The 22720-nt window shown below is 37.9% G+C and overlaps 1 protein-coding gene across 1 annotated transcript in view; it reads left to right on the forward strand.

Annotated features, from left to right (window-relative positions):
• The window catches only part of LOC135072716 (muscle-specific protein 300 kDa), a 46249-nt gene that overhangs the window by 5874 nt on the left and 17655 nt on the right, over window positions 1-22720 (forward strand). The window contains exons 4-16 of the mRNA XM_063966743.1: window positions 3635-4009; window positions 4215-12254; window positions 12328-12402; window positions 12778-16505; window positions 16584-16761; window positions 16841-17026; window positions 17113-17460; window positions 17539-17799; window positions 17888-19657; window positions 20034-20207; window positions 21687-21788; window positions 22060-22297; window positions 22379-22713. Of these exons, the coding sequence (XP_063822813.1) occupies window positions 3635-4009; window positions 4215-12254; window positions 12328-12402; window positions 12778-16505; window positions 16584-16761; window positions 16841-17026; window positions 17113-17460; window positions 17539-17799; window positions 17888-19657; window positions 20034-20207; window positions 21687-21788; window positions 22060-22297; window positions 22379-22713 (15810 nt within the window). The remainder of the gene's footprint in view (window positions 1-3634; window positions 4010-4214; window positions 12255-12327; window positions 12403-12777; window positions 16506-16583; window positions 16762-16840; window positions 17027-17112; window positions 17461-17538; window positions 17800-17887; window positions 19658-20033; window positions 20208-21686; window positions 21789-22059; window positions 22298-22378; window positions 22714-22720) is intronic.

Here is a 22720-nt window from a genome sequence, read left to right on the forward strand (position 1 = left end):
TCAGCCGCCAAAAACTAGTACTCGGCCATATTACAACCAGTGGTCAGCCTCTCTTGAGATCAATAGTTTTAAGCTTAAAGATTAACAACATTAATTAACAATAAGTCTGGTCAAAAAACCTAATACTCTAACAATCACAGTAATCAAATACTTATTTAACTTATACTTAGATCAGTCGGAAAATTCTGCCATATTTAAAAAGTTTTCAAGTTCTTTTTCACTTCTGAAAGTTTGTCGTCTATTACCAATTTTTTGCAGGACCTTATCTTCTTTACAGGTTTCTGTTTCAGGAGTTTTAGGAGAAAGAAGTATATTACTGAGAATTTTAATTTTATTTTGTTTGCCTTCTTCTAAATGGCAGTCTATCTTCTCTGCTTCTTCAGCTATGTCAAACAAGTCTTCCAATTTCCTTTTTTTTGTACGTATTACTCTCACTTCTTGATTAGAATCATTGTTTTTCTTCGTTTTAGTCTCCTTCACTTTACTCTTTTTTGAATTAAGAGCTGCTTCTTTTCTTTTTTCATTTTTTTGTTTCTGTTTTTCTTCTTTAATTTTTTGCCTCTGTAATTTTCTTTCTTGTATAGCATCTTTCTTTTTTTGTTTCTCTTCTTCTTTAGCCATTTCAAATTGTCTCCATTCTTCAGAAGAAATTGCGCCAATTCTATTCATGACTCTAGGAGTGGTAGATTTCTTTATTGGTGATGGTATAATAAGATGTTTTTGAACAAATGGTGATACTTTTGGAGATTTTACTTGTATAATAGAATTTGTCTGTATTTTGTCATCACGAAGTTTGTTTTCATCAATCAGAGAATTGTTGTTATTTAAAGGTACTAATATTAAACTGTCATTAACTTCAAATGACCCTAGATTAATGTCATCTAACAAATTGTTATTATCAAAGGTAAGATCGCCAAGTATCAGATTATTTATATTACTAGTGTCTAGTATCTCAGGGAGCGATGAATTTATTTCAACGTTGTTATTTTCTTTATTTTCAATCGGAGTTATTTCACTCTCAGTGTCAGTCTTCTTTAGGTAATTATTTTCGTCTTCAGTTATAACTACGTACATTCCTTCTTCAACTCCATCTTTTTCAATTCCGTCACTCATATATTTTTCTTTGTCTGTCACACGTGGTTCTATTCTTTCTTCAATAGTTATTCGTTTTTCCTTATTCTCAATCTCTTTTTCTGTAGTTTCACTTCTCACCGAATCATTTAAGCCCTGGGTGAGTTTCGCATTTTCCACGATATCCAGTAAAATGTTAACATCAATGCCCTTTTCTGTCAAGTCTTTGTCTAAATGTTTTATAACTTGTGATGCAATGTCAAAGTGTCTTTTCTTCAAGGATTTTGATGGTGTTTTCTTGGAACCAGGTGATATATTCTTTCTGTTCTCTAAGATATTTTGCACGCATTTGGTGTAGTCTACAGCATTTGGATCGAACGGATACAGGCCACACTTACGAAACCCATTTTTTATTGACTCTTTAAGAGATTCTTTACTTAATATTTTATTAAGCAATGGACAGAACTTAGTTTTTGACAGTACAGTGTTAACGTTTTCTGGCTGTGAACACCAGTCATGGACAGTATTAGCCCATTCAGATTTTAATGGTTTAAAAACACTTACGTCAGCTGGTTGCATCAGATGTGTTGTATTAGGTGGAAGTGCATATAAGATTATATTATTATCATGACAAAATTTACTTAGTTTCATCGTCATGTGACTTTTGTGACCATCGACGAAAACAAGCACCGGTTTCTTCACTTCATTGTCTTCTATCCATTTGTTTAGGCATTTATCGATATAATCATAGAAAATATCCGCTTTCATCCAACCTGTGTCAGATTTACCAAGAAACCAATCGTCTGGCATGCTATTTATAATATCTTTGGGTGGTCTGATGTACGGAAAAACCACACATGGGGGTAAAATATCACCAAATGCAGAAAAAAATGCTAAAACAGTGATTGCCTCTTTTTCTTTTCCTTTTACTATTTGGTATACATTTTTATATCCTCGGGGTGCTATCACTTTTCCTGTTTTAGGGCAAAGCATGAAACTTGTTTCATCCCCATTTAAAATTCGTTTAGGGTCTTCTAACACATTGAGTGCTTGATTTTTAGTGAGATAGTCCTTGAGATTCTCAAACCATTTTCTAATACTCTCTTCGGTGATTACTGCTCTCCCCTTTGAAATTGCTTCAGGTGTTCTCATAGAGAATGAGTCGTTTCTTTTGAAAAAAGAATTCATCCATTTTTTACCTGGTCTTCCGTTTATGAAAGGATTAGGCCTACCATCTTCGATCATCATTTGTTGAACAGAATTCAGTAGGTTGTCTGGTTTGTTGGGAAAACCGCACATTGCAAGATCTTTAAGCCAACTTGCAATTTCGGCTTCTTCATATTTGTTGAGAACGGAATCAGGGCCCATTCTTCTTGGACCCTCAGGAACTCGAAGATGAATTCTATCTTGAAGTGTGCCTCGGGGAACGCCATAAGTTCTACTTGCTTCCCTGATTGCCATCCCATTTCTAATAGCTTCTAAAGCTTGGGTTAATTTTTCTTCGGGGTATTGTAATATGGGTCTTGAAAGAGACATTAGATGTGACTGAAACAAATGTATATAGTTTTAAATAGTCTAAAAATAAGAAACTGTATGAAGAAATAATTTAAATACGGCGGGCTGAACACTGGATCTATTTTCTCCAGTACTCAGCCATGTAACAAACTTTAACTATTTAAGTGGCCGACTTCTGGGTTTTTGACAAAAATATATATGGAATGGGTATTCTATATTAAAGGATTAATTCTGAACTTTAAAATAATACCAATATAACTTTAAATTAAAAAATAGCGTTAAAACCAGTGGTCAGCCAGGGGTGGCTGGCTACTAGATAACGTATATAAAAATGAAACCCAGTAGTCAGCCACTTCGTTATTTAATAATTCATAAGAAAAATACAATACTTTTTAATTAATTACGATGCTTAAACTCTCGATTAATATGAATTTTAATACAACGTGCCCTAAACCTTACAAGAAATTAAACAAATTACCTTTTCTGCGAGCGCTTCCCACTAACAAAAACATTGAGCACGGGCAGCTTGTCGCTTCGTCAGCTGACGACGTCGAAATGGAGTCATTTTTAATGTGCTTCGCACCCACTTAGCAAATATGTTATGAATTATTTCGACCAATGAAAAGTCACAGAACTAATTCAAAGTAATTTGATTGGTTAGTTTCTGTTATAGCGCTATTTCTATTGGCTTTAAAGCGAAAAGGGCTGAGCACTGGTGAGGGGCTGACTACTAGTGCCAGTACCCTATAAGAGTAATAAATGGAATGAAGTCTATTCTAATATTTTTCCAACATACTAATTTGTGTATACGAGTAGTTGTTGCAATTCACGAAGGCGCACTCTCCTTTACATGTGTGTGTATAAGCTCACTAGCTTTACATGTGTGGTGGCTCGCTACTGTTCGTTTTTCAGAAGTTTTGATAGACATTACATTACACTATCGTTATATGCATGTACACGTACCCACACAAGTAAATACTCGCATTCGTGAGTTGCAAGAACTATTTAATTTTATGCTTAGTTTTCTTTAGCTAACTTTCTTTTTCAGGCCTACAACCAAAGCGACGACGCTGATGGCATACTCATCAGAAACGAGGAATATTTCCGCAACCAAGGCAAGGTTATGCAGGTGGAACACTGTCTCCAGAACCTGAAGAAGATAGCGACGAGCTACACGCACCAGACAGGTGACGTCGCACTGGAAGAAGAGCTCAGAAGGTGCGAGCAACAATGGGAAAGCACGGTGCAAAGAGTGGAACACTTCAGGCAGCAACTCCAGAGGATCCCAGCCAAATGGGATGCCTACAGGGAGAAGTTCCGAGAAATGGAGAGGTGGATGGATCACGTTGACAAGACCATGGACAGCATTGTAAGAGAGGTGGATTCCGCAGAGGCGTTCGAACGAGAGAAGACAATATTCCAGGTAAGTGATTTGTTTCTAAGCGAAAGTGGAGTAATAAGATCTATTTGTTAATATTAGGCAAAATATTCATTAAGTGTATTATTTTAAATGCTTTCAATTGGAACAGTTAAGGGAACTAATGGTAACTATAAGCATTAGTTATACAAAATGGTAGTATAGTTAATTTACTCATTGTTATTCTATGTGTTTAATATTATGTTTTTAGAACATCTGCCGTGAAGCGGATAAGAAACGCGAAGACATGAAGTGGTTGGTCCAGACATTAGACATGTTATCAAACCACTGCTCAGAGTTAGAAGCTCAAGAGGAACAAATGAAGCTCGAAAATCTAATAGCCAGATATAAAAACCTAATTCCTACAATAGAGATCACGATGATAAAGACTGAGACTTACACGAGATGCTACACTTATCGCAGAGAAGTCCATGAAGTCATATGCATACTAGAAAGTGCTAAACAACAGGCCATGATCGAACCAGAACCACAGTCTTTGCAGCATGTGGAACAGCTAGTTCTCGAACAGCAAGCAGCAGTGCAGAAGCTTGACCGACAACGGCCTTCTGTTATGTCTATGCTGCAACGAGGCAAGGAACTCATTAAGGATGCCAACGCGCCTGCGTTCGTCAGAGAGGATGTAAGAAACCTTGAAAGCGGTTGGAATACCGCTTATGAATCCTCCACTGACAGGCTACACAAATTACGTGACACCCAAAAAGTATGGTCTAACTATGAATATCAAAAGGAGGAATTACTCTCAGATCTTAACAAGATCGAGAGCTATGTTGCACATCCAGGATTGGAACTTGGTGTTAGTAACATTGGACGTGAACTTCAAGAAACTAGAACTATTAATACTGACATCGAAAAGGCAAAATGTGAAAGACTGCCTCAGTTGCAACAAGCTTATGCTGAGCTACGATCTTTGACAGCAAACAAACCCAAGCCAGTGATCGAAAAAGATCTTCAAACTATTGAACGTAAATTGGACAGAGTAGAAGATGAAGTACATACTAAGGTAGAACACCTTGAAAAGTTCAATGAAGAATGGGTAAAGGTTGAACGTAAGCTCGAACATGTAAGAGAATGGATAAAGAAAGAAAGTCCAGCTCTGATCTCACAAATACAATCTGAAAATATCACTCCCGAAGAACGTGTGGTGAAATCGCAAGCTCTACAAAAAGTAATTTCTGAAAAGTTGGAGACTATTAGACATGTTGCCGATCAAGGAACAAAACTAGCAGTTGAACATAGAGTCCAAGATGCCAACCGACTTAAAGGTGAAGTGGCATTGTTAGAAAAAATGATGGCTGACCTTCAACGATCGACTGAACATCAGACTAAAGTAGTAGAGCATGACCTGGCTAGCTGGCAGAAGTATCAAAAAGGGGTATCGGAGATCAAGCCATGGATAGAAGAAGCTGAGATTAAACTTGGTAATGTACCAAAGCCCACGACCTTGCCTGAAGCACAACAACTACAGCAGCAGTCGCGGGCATTAATCACAGATTGTGACAAACAACTAATGAACCTACAAATCCTTTCTAGTGTCAGTCATCAACTGTCGGGTAAGACCAGTGCTCCTGATGAAGTAGATGCTATTCATTCGAGATGGGCTGTGGTCCACGATCTCGCAGATCAATGGCATAACAAATTGGACAAATTAGTTGGTAATTGGGAAAATTTCGAACGCGAGGCTGAAAAACTAGAAACTTGGATAGAAAATGGCGAAAAACTACTAAGCAGTCGCAGTGTTTCTGTTGATACACCCCAAGTAGAGAAACTTGACAGAGAACTTAATAAACTCAAGTCTTTCGGCAATGAGATTTCGCAGCAACAAGCAAGGATTATTAGTTTATCACAGACTTGTGATAATATTTGCCACAACATACAGCCTGAAGGCGCAACTTTATTGAAAAACAAAGTATCTGATATCAAACAAAGAACAAATTCACTAGCTGAGACTGTCAGATCTAAAGTGAACGAGCTTTCGGACAAGATTATCGTTCGACAAGAATTCATGACCAAATTACATAATTTCGATAACTGGATTACCGATTTCAGAAGAAAAACTGAAAGTTATGATCAGATTAGTGCTGACAAAGTTGAACCGACATTGCAGTCGATGCATGTACTTTCTCAGGAGCATGCGGCCAAAGAACCAGAATTCACTGATATTTACAACGAAATCAAGAATATGACACTTTCATCCCATCCAGATGAATCCCGGTCTTTGAGTGAGACCTACTCAAATATAGCTCAGCATTACCAAGTAATAGAGAACAATATTCAACAAAATAAGGCTGTTTTACAAAAATGGTCTGAGTTGTTGAACTGGTACGACGACACAAAGCAACAACTTGGTCACATTCAATACCAAATTGATGGACCTAAACTAACACCTGAAAGTTACGAAGTTTTGCGACAGGAACTTGTAAATATTATCACAAAGGTACCAGAATGGAAGAGTCACGTTGCGTTGTTAGATGGACCTTCAAGAGTCAAAGTTACAGATCAAAATACGGGTCGTATTATGTCACCGACTAGCATAGTCAAAGAAGTGGAAATGAAAGCTGATGCGTTGCTGAACCAAGTAACTACTAAGAGAGATCTCGTACAAAAGGTTGGTGCAAGATGGGACAAGTTTAATGTTCAACACAACGCATTAAGCCAAGTATTGCATGGAATCCAATCTGTTCTCAATGATATGGCTCAAAAACCAGTTCCATTAACTGAAGCTACTATTCAAGATATGACGGAACAACTTGACAAACTTGACGCTGAAATGAGAGACAAACAATCAATACGTAAAGAGTTGAGAGAAGAAGGGTTACATTTGATGAGAGAAGATCAACCCAATATGGGCACAATTCAAAATGCTCTGTCTGCAGCTGACAATAATTGGGACCAAATTGTAAATTCGATGAGAGACACCAAAAACAAATATATTTTACTGTCATCGACACTTCAAGAACTGAAAAACTTTACAGTTGCATTCGATAGGGAAATGAACAGAGCTGAACAGCTGTACAATGATTCTAAAGATGCCCCGAATGATTACATGCAAACTGCTCAATCCTTAGAAAAGGCCAAGAAATCGTATGAAATTTTGAAAAGATCAAAGGGACTCTTAGACCAGATGGATGTTATTAAGCAATCTATATTAAAACAAGCTTCGACTCTGGGAGGTTTCGACACTAGTCCTCTTGAAGAAGCATTTTTGACTTCGCAAACTCACTGGGAGAAAGTTAATGATGCCGCTATCAAGAGAATACAGGATTTAGAATCTCAGCTTATTGTTTGGAGACAAATTGATGACACAAAGAATCAAGTTTTAACTTGGCTCAGTGAAACTGGACAAAACTTATCTAATGCTTGTGACAACTTAGAAATTCGATTTGGTCAAAATCATCTTACTAAATACAAAGAAGAATTGCCATTGTACTTGTCATTGAAAAACAGTATTAAGGCAAAATGCGAACAAATTACGAACTTAAACAAAAACATACCAGTAGAACAAGTATCTTCCATAGTCAACTACTTGGAATCTGAATTTGAAGCTTTGCAGAGTCTGGCTGATAATTTGGAAAGTGCGGTGTCGTCTTTAGAAACTAAAGAGAACAAATTGAAGGATAACATAAAGCGACTATCGGACAGTGTCAGCAAAATCAGAGATGATATAATTAAATGTGATGACATGACTGGTGATAATGCTAAGATATTAGACCGTCTTAAGAAGTGTCAAGCCTGTAAGGCAGAGTTACAGAACTTAAACGATGAAATTGATAACTTGACACAAAATGTCTCTGAAATGAATGCCAACTATCCAGGGTTCTATGAATCACTAGTACCAAAAGAATTGAGTTCTTTGCAAAAACGTTTTGAAAGTGTAGTGATACACGCTAATAAGACAGAAACTACCCTTCTGACATTCTTACAAAAACTATTCACTGATAAATTGGCAATGTTTAACAGGAATCTAAAGATCCTTGATGATAAGACAAGGTGGTGTATGCCTGATGCAAGCAGTGACAAATACAACTTGGAAGTTAAAGCAGCCGCCTTGGCTGATGTTGAAAATGGTATTGCTGAGTGTCAGAGCAAGGTGAAGGAATTAAAGGAAGCCAGCGAAATTCTCAAAATAGTCGCGGAGCCTGCATGTGCTCAAGAAGCCGCTGTACAAACGAACAAAGCACAGAAAAACTTAGAAGTTTTGTCAGCTAATTGCGATGAAATTAAAAACAGACTTAAAGAGAACATTGACGCATGGCAAGATTACGAAACTTTATTGGAAAATGTGTCTGAGTGGCTCAAGGACAAAGAAAATACTGTTAGACTGGAATCTGCCAATCTCTTGAATATGAACGACATTGACAGTAAAATAGTTGACATGCAGAATCTTAATCAAGAAATTCAAAACTACAACGGTGAAATTCAGAAACTGACTGGCATTGGAGAGACAATTATGTCTCGGAATCCAGATTCAAGAGTTCTGCAATACATAAATCACTTAGTGACTAGATATCAAACTGTAGGCAAATTCATGGAAAATCACTTACACCGATTACAAGAATTGAAAAACAATAAGACTAAGTATGACAAGTCTATTGCAGACTTTAAAAATTGGCTTCAGGATGCAAATGGCAAGATCAAAGACTTAGCGGTAATGAGCAAGCATGCTAAGCCGACCGCAGCTGATTTAGCTCAGGTTAAGCAACTCAATGACAACAAAGAAGTTGGACAGAAATTGCTAAATACTGCCATTGAATCAGGCGAAGCTCTTTTCAGTGGAATAACTCCAGAAGGCCGAGAACAAATCAGAAATGAATTAAGAGCATTAAGAGACTATTTTGAGGATTCTGTCGATTCATTAAACAATGTCATCAAGGATATTGAAACAACAATCAATAAGAGATCATCCTTTGATGATACTTTCAATCAAGTACAAAAATGGATCAGCGATAAAGAAAAGGAGTTAGGAGAGTTCAAATTGTGCCCGACGCTACCAGAAAAGAAAGCTCAATTGCATGCAAACAAGATAATGCATCAAGAAGTTGATTTACATCAGTCAATGCTTTCACAATTAACTGAAAAGATCAAATTAATGCCAGATGACGAAGCAGAAAAAAGCTTGTCAAAGACCATTGATAGGTACAAGGGCATGTCCAAAGAACTTGAAAAGAGAATAGCAACATGTGAGTCGCATGTGGCAGATCATGAAAAATATGTTCAGTCCTTTGAAGATTGTCGTGATCGCCTCAATCACATCATTGCTGAAAATAGTGTGTTAAACTATGGAGTTGTTACACTGAAAGAAGACGTCGACTCTAAAATTGCAGCTATAGGCAAAGTAACTGACAAGGCTACTGAAATTGAAGCCATTCTTGATGGCTTAAAATCGCAATTAAATGTTGTCTTACAAACCACAAGCTCGAACGGCCACCCTGTTCTTATCAGTGAATATGAACAGCTTCAAACTACGTGGGATCAGTTTGCAACACAATGCAAAGAACAAGATAAGAAACTCAAAGAAACCTTGAAGCAGTGGAATGAAAGTCAAAAGACATTAGATGAATTAGAAGAATGGCTTAAGCTCAAAGAAAATCAAGTCAGAGATCAAAGCTTGAAGAGCAATCTGGAAGCTAAAATTAGCCACTTACAGAAAGTTAAGGAGATTCAGGGTGAGTTGGCAGCACGAAGCCCTGAGTTCACCGCTTTGACCAGCAACAAACAAGTTGCAAGTGAATCTGATCTTACAAACAAAACTTCCAAATTGGCTACAAGATACCATACATTAAACAACCTAGTCAATGAAATAATTTCTAAATACGAAGTATTCGTGTCAGAACATCAAGCATTCGAAAATGAGTACGACAATATGGAAACTTGGCTAGCTGGAATGCTTGGTGAATTACAAGATCTCAATGAAATCGTTGGTGATTATGCTGTTTTACAAGAAAAACAAAATAAGGCTAAAGAACTTTATGAAACCAGAAATAAGAAGACACCAGTATTTGAAGAATTCCTGAGCTTAGGAGAGAAACTATATACACATACAAGCCCAGATGGCCGTGAAGTTATCCGCCAGAAAATTAGAAAGATCAGGACTTTATGGGATAGCTTTGGTGACAGCTTCCAAGAAACTGTTAACAAATTAGACCAATGTCTCTTACAGTTCTCAGACTTTTCCTTGGCTCAAGAACAGCTAACTAAATGGCTCAAAGACGTTGAAAAGGCAATGCAGCGCCACACTGAACTTAAGGCATCACTTGAAGAAAAGAAAGCTCAATTGCAAAATCACAAAATAATGCATCAAGAAATAATGACCCATCAACAACTAGTCGAGTCTGTTTGTGATAAAGCACAACAATTAGTGGATCAAACACATGATGCATCGTTGAATGTTTACTTACAATCTATAAAACAACTGTTCCAAAATATCGTCACTAAATCTCAGAACCTTCAAGACAACTTAGAAGATTGTGTAAAGCGCCACGAAGATTTAGTACGTCTTATCCAGCAGTACAAAGATTGGTTAGGTTCCCAGTCAGAAAAATTACTTGACATTGAAAATGCAACTGGAGAAAAACCAGAAATCATTAGGAAACTCCAGTCCGCTGTTGCTTTAAAAGATATTGAGAAAATCGGATCCAGCAAGTTGGATGAAATCAGAAATGTTTTCTCTGCTGTTAGCAAAAGCACATCAGAATCTGGTAATGCGGCAATTAAAGCTGAAATTGACAATTTACTAGATCAGTTGCGCAATGCCGTTCAAAGTATTGGAACGTCAGAGCAAAAATTGAAACATACTTTAGAAATTTGGAATAAGTTTGATGTCTCCATAGAATCTATTACTGAATGGCTTAAAAATATGGAATCTAAATGCAGAGATCAAAGTCTTTGTTCAACATTGCAAGAAAAAGAAGCGCAACTAAAGAGATATGTAGACCTTAGAAATGAGATCAATGCCAAGGAGAAAGAGATTGATGCATTTGTTGATGAATCTCATAGCCTTATCCAATTAAGTGGAGTGGAACGCTTGAAACCTCTCGTGACTCAAGTGAATAGTAGATACCAACAACTTCACTTGATTTCTAAAGACATAGTCAACCATTGGTCTGAATTGGTTGGTGATCACAGGAAGTATGTTCAACTGAAAAGTGAATTCGAAACGTGGCTCAGGCCGTTGGAAGAACAACTATCACAAATGGTCACAAAGGAAGACAAGCTTAGCATTGAAAGCAAAGGAAACAAGCTGCAGGTATTTTTAATGGAAAGAGATAATGGTGAGCACAAAATAGGAATTCTGACAAGTGCTGGAGACAAAGTTCTCCCTGAAACAGCAGCTAACGGCAGAGAGAATATCCGATCTGAAATAAGAGATCTTAGGGAACGGTGGGATAAACTGAACGACACAATCCTCCAGCAACAGAAAGAGTACGAATCTCAGACATTGCAATGGTCAAGTTACCAGGACGTACTTCAGCAAACTTTGTCGTGGTTGGATGAAAAAGAAAAGATTGTTGAAAATGAAGAAAAATCTGTGCTCAATTCCGCTCAAGAAATAAAGTCGAAATTACTTAAAAACAAGACTTTGTTACAAGAAATTTACTCACACAAAAGGGTAATTGAAACAGTTACCGAAAAAGCTAAATCTGTAGCTGCTAACTTACACTCTGGGAAAGATGAGAGTGACGACATGTCTAAAATAATTCAATCTGTTTGGGACAGATACAACGCATTAACAAACAGGTTGTCTGGGATCATCGATAAGCACGAGAAAACATTTGAGATATATCAACAATTCTCAGACCAACAAAAATCTCTTCAAGACTATCAGAAGCATCTGTGGGATCGTCTTCATTTACTGTCAGACTTCACTGGAAATAAAGCAGCTCTACAAAGCAAATTGGCTAAAATTCAAGAGCTTCTGGATGCGATACCAACAGGCAACAACAAGCTTAAGATTTTATCAGACTTGATAGAAAACAGTTCATCTAAATTATCACCAAGAGGGCGTGAAGGTATGTCCAGAGAGTTGGCATTGCTTAAGGCTGATTTAGAAAAGTTCACTGCGACAGTGCATGAAGTGAAGCGAGGCATTGAAGATAAGATACAGCAATGGATTGAGTTCGAAAGTGCGAATGACAGGTTACAGCACTGGCTAACAGATACTGAGATGAGCTTGAAAACGTACACTCCCAAGGCGACTCTAGATGAGAAAATTGATCAACTCAATAAATATCAGGTATGTAACATTTCTATTTGTTTAATCATTCATTTATCTCAATATGAAACCAAATATTTATTTTACTAAACAGGAATTGAGTAAAGCGATTGATAATCACGAAAATGATTTGAGCGCTGTCATAAGACTCGGGGAAGCTTTGGATCAAGTAAGATGATCAAAATGAAAAAACTTTATACCCTCGGCACTGTAGGATAGTCTAATTTTCAGTAGATACTTTATTAATTACACGATAGCCTTTTGCTATATCAAAGTCTAACAAAAAACTACATTACTACTTACTCATAATGTATTAAATACATAATATTTCTACTCTGTTTCAAACTCGTATTTTAATATAATTACTAATTTTAGTGGCGATGGTTAATGGTATACTTTTAAGTAGTTCTGACAATGTGACGGTTTTTAAAATGAACTTTAGCATCAATCTAAGTGACGATTACTAATAGTAGTTGTTGTAGTTAGTTTAAAAATGTGTTGTGTATTTCTTAACAAATATAATAGTAAACATTGATTCTTTCAGGTTATTTTGGCTAACTTGAAGAAGACTGAAAATGACGTAGACAAATTAAGCGATGAATTCAGTGATTTGATCGAAAACTGTAACGACACCAGGATCACAATGAACTTGCAACAAATGACTTCTCGATTCCAATCAGTACAGTCGACAGCCAAAGAGTTGGTGAAGAAGTGTGAACAAGCTGTCAACGATCACAGTGCGTATCAAGAGAAATACAACCAATGTACAGACTGGATTAAGTCAGCACAGCACAAGTTTGAAGAATGTAATAAGAAAATCTCTAGCACACCAGAAGGCATAAGTGCCAAGCGAGAAAGTCTTAACGATTTGCTTAGCCAACGACGCAATGCTACTCTGCTTGTGAACAACACAGTCGAACTAGGAGAAAAGTTGTATCCTTCTACATCACCTGAAGGTAAAGAATTAATTGAACAACAGCTTCAAGACATCCAACAATCTATTGACAACTTGTATGATAATATTACAAAGGCCGAAAGAGATTTGGATTCTGAATTGAACAAGTGGTCATCATTTGATGATAATCTGAAGACTGTGCAACAATGGTTGTCAACGGCCGAGAAGAACTTACCAAAAGAAATTGAATTAAAGGCTACATTGGATGAAAAGCGTAATCAATTAAACGTCTACAGGACATATCTTCAAGATGCTATCGCCCACCAACAAGACATAGCTAACTTAGAAGCTCGTGCTCAAAGCTTACCAGACATTACAAAAGATATTACAAAGGAAATAAACCAACTTAAACAAAGACATGAGACCATACTTACACGAGCAAAGTCATTTGTTGAACAATATGAAGCTATTGTTAATAACCATCAACAATACACTAAAGCGGTTATGGACTTGCAAGAATGGGTAGAAGCTACACATAACACTGCGCAGCTGTGGGGAGATGTTAATTTAGAGCGCGTGGCACTAAGTAGCAACTGTGAGAAGCTGAAATCTTTGCAATTAAGTTTGCCAGAAGAGAAGGCTCGTATTGACAAGATACGTTCCATAGGAGAAAAAGTTCTTCCTGGTACTATTAGTAATGGGCAAGCCAATATTAGAAACCAAATTGATGCTTCTCATCAAGAATGGGAAGGCTTAGTTTCGTTTATTAATAAAACAATTGAATCTCTTGAAAATAAAATACAGCAATGGAATGAGTATGAAAACATGAAAGACCAATGCCTAGCCTGGATTAGGAATACTGATACACAGATTCATGCTGTTGACTTGAAAGCAACATTACAAGAAAAGCAGGAGCAGTTTAAGAAGTTCCAAGAGTTACAAGGGGAAGTACGTGCTAAGGAACTTGAAATCGATAATATAACTGAAAAAGCACAGCATTTATACACGGGAGTGCTTGGGCCTCGCGGCTCACAGATATCCGATCTTGCAGTTAAATATCAAACTCTGTCTCAAAAAGTTAAGGACTTAACTAATAGGTGGCAACAGTATGTTAAAACCCACCAAGAGTTTGCTAGTAATGTTACTGAATGTTCCCAATGGATCGAGGAACTAAGAGACAAGTTGGACTTCTGTGCTGACCTCAGCTCTAGTTCTCAAGATGATTTAGAAACGAAATTAGTTTTGATACAGAATTTGTTGCTAACAAAAGATGAGGGATTTACGAAAGTGCAATCACTTGTTGAACTTGCGCAGAATGTAATGGCAAACACTGCACCTGCTGGCCATGAAGCAATTAATAACTCGCTTATTGCCTTACAAGAGCAATGGTCAGCATTATTGTCCAGAATGATTGAAACAAAGAGCATGTTAGATGATTCTGTGACTAAATGGGCTGGGTTCTTAGAACAAATTCAGTTGATCGAGAAGAGCAACAACTGGCTTGAGAATATGTTAGCTGAATTATCTCCATATGAGTCCTCCATGACTGATAAACGAGGTCAACTGGAAAAACTAAAGGAAGTTGAAGAAAAAGCCCGATGCGATCGTCTTGATGTCGACACATTGAAAGCTAAGGCCGCTGAAATGATAGCTAGTGGTCAGCAAAACCAAGCAGCATCGAAAGCTCAAGAAACGCTTAATAAGTTCGATACACTTTACGACCGAGTCAAGAAACTGCTTGCTGACCGAGAAGAGCAGTACAAGGACCACAGGCTATACAAAGAAGCGCATGATGAACTTATTCAATGGTTGACCAGAGCTCGAGAAAAGGTTCCATCTTTGAAGTCTAAGCCATTGAGCGACAAATTAGCAATTGAGAATTCAGTAGCGCCTCTTGATGCGTTGATAAATAAACAAGCTCAAGGTGAACTGTTGCTGGAACACCTGCAACATACTGGAGAGGTGGTCCTTGCTAGTACTTCACCTGAAGGACAAACAACAATCAAAAATGAAATGAAAGCATTGAAAGAAAGCTTCGACGATCTTTTCAATGAAATTAAACAACAAAAGAGCCAATTAGAGGAAACTGTTAATCAATGGCGCGAATACAAAGATGAATATGAAAGGCTTTCAGATTGGTTACAACAAAAAGAGATTCTTATTAAAAACCATAAACTGGCATTGCTTGGAACTGCAAAAGAAAAAGGCGCCCAGGTTAATGAAGTCAAAGAAATTGTTGATCAATTAAATAAAGGTAAGAAAGATATTGAAACGTTCAATGCTTCAGCATCGGGTCTATTGGCGTCACATCTTGATACATATGTTAACAACCAATTGAGGCATCTGAATTCAAGATATCAAGTTTTAGTCAATATGGCTAATGATGTTCTGAAGAAAGTAGAAACTAATTACGAACAACATCAAAACTACGATGAAAACTATGCCAAAACTAAGAAATGGATCGATGACGCCTGGGAAATCACCCGCAGTGGCAGTGAAGCTGGCAGCAATAGCAGTAAGGAAGCATTACAAAAACGTTTGGAACAAATAGAAGACTTGTTGAAACGTCGCGAAGAAGGCCAGAATTTAGTACATGCTACTGTAAATAGTGGTGAAAAAGTTCTAAGAAACACAAGATCTGACGGTAAAGACAGAATTAACACTGAACTCAAAGAATTGCAAAACGAATGGGATCGTTTAGTCAAAAAGATGACGACAGCTAAAGTTCATTTAGAGACGGCCCTACTGCAATGGGCCGATTATAGCTCAAGTTATTCACAACTCCAGCAATGGATACAAGACAGAGAAGCAAAACTTCAAGAAGTGTGTGAGCAGAAAGTCGCCAAGTCAAAGAAAGGTCAAGACCGCCTTGCTGGTCTCACAACAGGCCTCAGCCTTGGCGAAAGAAAAGCTACACTCCGTCAAACAAACAATATTGTTCAAGATATCGTTTCGTTTGAACCCATGATTCAGTCTGTAACTTCTAAGGCTTCGGAACTTATGCAACAAGCTCCGGCATCTGAAATCACCAGCAAATATGAAACGCTATCTAAACAAGCTAAAGACTTATATGAAAAACAAAAAGAAACAGTTGAACAGCACCAGGCCTTTATTGACGCTGGTTCAGATTTCGTCCAATGGATTAGGGCTGCTAAGGAAAGGTTAGGCAAGTGCTCTGATGCAACCGGAGATAAGGAATTTTTAAGTAGTAAGATATCTCAACTTAAAGTTTTGGAAAGTGAATTACCGGAAGGACAAGCAAAATTACAAAAAGCTCTAGAACAAGGAGAGATATCATGTGCAGTAGCTGATGAGGAAGACAAAGAAGAAATAGAGGAAGAAGTAGCTCTTATGCAAGAGGAATACGATACCTATGTGTAAGTTTATTTTTGTTGATATTTGATTTACTATTGTCTTATAAAGTCGGTTGTACAAACATCTAATTTACATTTCAGTGAGCAGCTGAAAAACACCAAAGCATTGATTGAAGGAGGTATTGTAAAATGGACTGAATATGAAGAGCAGTACAAGGAAGCCTTGGATTGGTTGTCAAAGACTGAAAAACTAGTACAATCATTTAACAAATTGCAAAATAACTTGGAGCAAAAGAAAGTGGTTCTGGAGGAATTCCAGGTAAGGTTTATTACAAGTTTTTGTATTTGAAAAATCCGTTAGTTATTACATTTTGTTTTAATTAATTAACTTATTTCAGGGACATCTGCAAATGTTGTTCGACTGGCAAGCTGAACTTGACAAACTCAACGTTCACGCGCAGACTTTGTTAGAAACATGTGCAGACACCAGGATTTCAAACGGAATCACTCAAATCACAACAAAATACAATGCTTTACTGTCTCTCGCTAAAGAAGTTATGAAGAGACTTGAACTCCATTACCAGGTAAGCAAACAGATTAATAAAATCTGTTTTATTTGTCTCATCAATAACGTGGACAAATTTAAATAAAATATGTTTTATTTGTTAAGGAACATCAACAACATAATGCCCTGTATGGAGAATGCCAAGATTGGCTTGACAGAACTCGCGAGAAACTTAACCAGTGCGCTGAAATACCAAACACTTTACAAGAAGTTAACAATAAGCTTAACACTGTTAAACTTCTACGACAGTCTTTGGAACAAGGTCAGAATAAACTAAGATACTTGTTGGAATTGAAAGAGAAGGTCATTATGAACACGGAACAAGCAGGCGCAGCTAAAATCCAGGAAGACACCGATAACCTAAAACAAGAGTTTGACAAATTGATTGCTGATTTACAAGACGTACGCAATAAATTGACCACCAGAGCTGGACAGTTTGACGACATTTCAAAGGTAATGTATTACTTCAAACTAATATTCAAACATTTTCAACGTAAATTGGTATTAATCAACTGTATTCTTTGATTTCAGATCCACAAATTACTGGTCGAATGGCTAGATGATATTGACCAGAAAATACAATCAGACGATTCTTTGATGAATGACCTATCAGAGAAGAAGGCTAAGCTGGAGAAGTTCAAAACATTCAACAGGGATATTGATTCTCACAACGATCTCGTTAAAAAGCTGACTGAAAAGTTACAAGAAGACGGATCTTTGAAATCAAAAGAAATTGAAGATACGTTAAAACGCTACGATAACATAAGGAAGACAGTTAACGAGATGATCGCTGTAAGTATTTTAAATTCAAAAATACTTACATTAACAAGCTTATTTTTATTCTAACATTATTTGATACTGATTAAACGGATTTTTTCAGAAACTCGAAGAATACGTTAATTCCCACATACAGTACAAAGAATCGTACGACAACTTCTATGATTGGGTTCGTAATTGCAAGATAGAAATCCAGCAATGCTCTGATTCTCACGGAGAAAAAGAAGAAGTTCAAAAGAAACTAAAGAATGTGAATAAAATTATTGAATCATTGCCTAAGGGAGAAGCTCTTCTGAAGAAAACAATCCAACATAGCGAAGCTGTATTAAAAACAACTGGTAATGAAGGAAAGGATAACATCAATCAAGAAATCAAACAGTTGCAGATTGAGTGGGAGAACTTGCAACAGATTTGCAAGGACACCAAGAAGTTGCTAGAAAAGTGTCTGTCCGCTTGGTCAGATTTCCTGGAAACATCTGAGAAGATGAGCAAATGGGTCAAAGATTTCGATAACAAGCTTAAAGGAGTACAGAAAGTAGACAAAATCACACCTGAGCATCTCGATAAGTGTCGCGAACTTTTGGCAGAAGCTCTTAGAAACAAACATGTTTTGGAAGAGCTTAACGATAGGTGTGAGAACTTAATGGAGTTGAGCGCCTGTGCATGGGTCCGCGATAAGACAGTCACTTTGCAAACTGAATACACGACTCTCCTGACTAAGATACAAGGCTTTGTTTCTAACGGAGAAAAGAACCTATCTGATCATACAGAATTCATTAAGGCCAAGGAAGATCTACAGAAATGGCTAGAAACAGCTCACGGAACAGTTCAAGATTCGATAGGAGTAGGTGACATTGATACCACAAAGGATAAGCTTGAAACCATCAAGCTTGTAAGCAACAGAATGACTGAAGGACATCACTTGCTCGTCGTCCTTCAAGAGGCATTCAAGAAAGCTCTGAACAACACTCCCCCTGAAGAACAAGATGGTTTACGAAATGACGTTAAGCTTTTGCAGGAGAGCTGGGACCAACTTAAGATTGACTTGAATTCCATTACAGTACAACTGAAGGCTGCTATTGGAAAATGGGAAGACTTTGAAGAATCTAAGAATAAAATGAACCAATGGATTAAGGATACTGAACAGAACTTGGATAAAGTTCCTCCTACTAGTGGCGAGCTTGGTGAAATGAAGACTTTATTAGAAAAATACAAGCACATAGAAGATGAAATCGACAATAAGAAACCAGAGCTAGAAAGGCTAAAGAGTGAAGCCGCTGAACTGAGTAGCTGGGCAAAGAAGCCTGCAGTCAAAGAATCTGTTACAGAAATCGAGAAAAAATGCAATGCATTACGCGCTAAGTGCGCAGCAAAGAAAGCTGAACTCGAGTCTGATATCAAAGACTACAATCAATACCACCAATCGCTACAAGACACTGAAAAATGGCTGTTACAGATTTCATTCCAACTTATGGCTCATAATTCCCTGTACATTTCCAACAGGGAGCAAACAGAAGAGCAGTTGGCTCAGCACGCTGTTTTGTTAGACGACATTCAGAAGTACAGGTCCACTCTTGACGACCTGGAAGCTAAGGGTAAAGCGCAGATTGAGAGGTACCAAGCAACGGCGCCATCAATCAAGGACACTGTAGGAAAACAGTTGAAGAACGTCAACGACAGTCACAAGTCTCTGTTAGCCACGGCGCTGCAGATCGAACGCCGGCTACGCGAGGGGCTTGCCAAATTCAAGGAATACGAAGACACTCTTGAAAGCATTTTGAACAACTTAGATGAGTGCGAGCCTGCTATCACCGAGCTTGATGTACCGGTCGACGGCCTGTCGCACGGTCGTGAGCTTCTGGACAAAGCGAGGGTAAGTTGCCTATTTTATTATTTACGAAACCATTTCAGAAGCAGTTACCTACTTTAAGGTCTTTGTTTTCTCGATTATACAAAAAAGCAAATCGACAGTTGAAATAGTTGATATTTTTGGAATTAATGTGACAAAGCTACTCAATCTTTACGTTTGAGACCGTGTTCTTTTTAATTTTAGCAATACAACATCAGAGGTGGAATTGTGTAAAGCAATCGTAATCATTTGACAGTTCATAACGTACGATAAAGTCAGTTAAACAAAACGTTTGACAGAATATTCGTACGTTATGAACTGTCAAAATGATAACGATTGCTTTACTTACACAATTCCACCTCAGTTTTTATTGCGTGTAACTTACCTACTTCATCCATAGGCTCTGCACAACCGTCTCCAAACGGAAAAGAGTCGGCTGTCGGCGGCCGTTGCGGCGTGCTCGGCGGCCGCCGCGTCGGTGTCGCGGCCGTCATCGCCCGCCGACTCCGCGCCGCTTCCGATCCCGCCGCGCGAACTTCACGTGCGCGCGCGCCTCGAAGACCTCATAGACCAGGTACTCAACGCCTCCGCTAAGATCCTCGCTTCGGATGTTCTGACCTCCTTCTAACTGTGTGCTGGATTTTTTTGTTTTTATTAATAAGTGAAAGAGCAATGAGAACGAGTTTATTTCGTACTAGCTTTCCGCCCGCGGCTTCGCCCGCGTGGAATTTTGTCTGTCACAGAAAAACTTTATCGCGCGCGTCCCTGTTTCAAAAACCGGGATAAAAACTATCCTATGTTCTTTCCCGGGACTCAAACTATCTCTATGCCAAATTTCATCAAAATCGGTTGCGAGGTTTAAGCGGGAAAGCGTAACAGACAGACAGACAGACAGAGTTACTTTCGCATTTATAATATTAGTTGGGATGGTGATATCGACGGTGAATTACCAAACCTCGTAATAAACGTGAATATTTACACAAATCTAAATCGATGTTCTTAAGTCACCGTTATTATTCAGTAAAAGTTTAGACACTACCGTCGCCATCATTTTACCCGACTGCGCGACGCAAAGGAGTGGTAACGTGTTTAATTGCTTCTGTCCTTCTCAGCCTAGATGCTACGAGCGTGATAGACTAAGCCAAAAGTACGGATATCGCATTGCGAAATAGACTCGTTAATAAGTAGGATAATTAATTATTTATTAGAAATAACAGTCCTTAAATAAGAATAAATTATAATTGTAGAGGTGGTTTCAACATCACCATAGATAAATTTTAATTACTATCGTACTATCTAGCGCATGTTATAACTGTGCCTTAAGAAACATGAGTGTTGTTCGTAAAGTGTTCAATTTAGATTTAATTAATTTATAAAGGTTCTAGTTTGCCAGGTCGACAAAAAGAACAAAACCAACGAGTTATAAAGTGCCTGAAGTAAGACATTGATTTACGTACAAGTTAGTTTGATGAAGTTGTAGATAGAGAAACTAGTGTAGTTAGTAAATAAAGATTAATGTAAAGGCTTCGTCGTTGGCAATGTATTTTTGTGCACCTGGTACTACCGCTGATTCAAGATGATTAATATTAAACAAACAAACAAAACATATTGCTCATTAAACCATAAAAGTAACAATTACAAGATATTTAAAAAGAATCGTCTTGACTCAGCATGAATGTCACTTTGTTTGTACGAGAAATAGGCACTTCACTGTTCTGTGTGATTCACTCATTATCACGAAATGCACGCCATTCAAGAAATTATAGTGACAATGTATGATAATGTATGAATTTGAAACACAATGATAACCATTAACAAACAATTAACATAAAGTGTTCTTGGATCGGACGAGACAAAATAGTCTGTTGTTCAATTTGACAAAATAATCTTCTGTTAGGTGCTCGTTCATCCAATTTTGCACAACATGCAGTCTCAAAACGATATTTAAAAATATAAAAGGTAAATAATATCTTTTTAAGGCTGTGTGTACATGTACAATAACTAGCACTGTGTGTTGTTGCCCGTGTGTTGTATGGTGCATGGTGTGTTCTAGAAGCGAGTTAGCGATGTCGGCAGCGCGCCGCGCATCCACGAAATTCTTAAGAACCTGGAGACACCAGAGTTCAACGAAAAGCTAACGGCTTTCGAACAAAGGGTAAGGCTTTCGCTTGCTTAAAGATAATCCTACGAGATACTTAAAACAGCAACTTAGTTGTTTATTAATTTCACGAACACTAAAAACGCTCGCACTGCATTCGGTTTGCATTTGTGGTTTGGACTCTTTCACGAACAGTTTGATTTCTAAAATTATTAATCTGTAAATACAATCTGTACAAAAAATGAGTGTGCGACATGTGATGTCGAGAAAAACCGTGACGAAGTTATATCGTATTGGTGATAGATTAATAAAAAGTGTGAATATTCAGGTACAAAGCCACTTGGAAACGCTGGGTGATGCAGTGCACGGAATGGAAGAAGCTATGAAGCAAGTGGACGAGATCCAAGAATGGATAAATGTGCACAACGCGCTGGCCCGCGACTGGCTCGCCAACCCGTCCAAGCTGAGGCCCGAGGCAGCCAAGCAAGACATGGCTGCCATGAGCGACGCACTGGTCTCCTTGGGAGAGAAGAGGAACAGGTTGCTGACTGAAATTCCTACAGAAGGTATGTTTATGTGCTGTTAGAACTAGATTTTGATTTTAAGGTAACCTAACAACATAACTCTAAATTGATAATACTTTTTAGGGCTAGAAGACGAAATCAATCTCGAAGAAGAATTAGATAACTTGGAAGTGAACATTGTCAAAGCTATTGAAAGAGAAAAGGGCAACCAAGCAATCATTGATGACTACAGACACAAGTGTCAAGAAATCCACGATTGGTTTGACTCTGTTCTAAAGAAGATGAGTCTAGCTGACAAGGGCTCCGGTCTCTCGTGTGTTCAAAAGTTGAGTGCGCTGAAAGACTTGTCGGCTGAATTCGATCAGGCTGGCAAAGATAAGGTCGACAACATCAAGACCATCGGCTCTAAAGTCATCAATATTGTCAGCAACTTAGAATCACAGCAAGTTGAGGAACAGGTTCGTA

Source organism: Ostrinia nubilalis, chromosome 6, assembly GCF_963855985.1.
Source record: "Ostrinia nubilalis chromosome 6, ilOstNubi1.1, whole genome shotgun sequence".
NCBI lineage: Eukaryota > Metazoa > Arthropoda > Insecta > Lepidoptera > Crambidae > Ostrinia > Ostrinia nubilalis.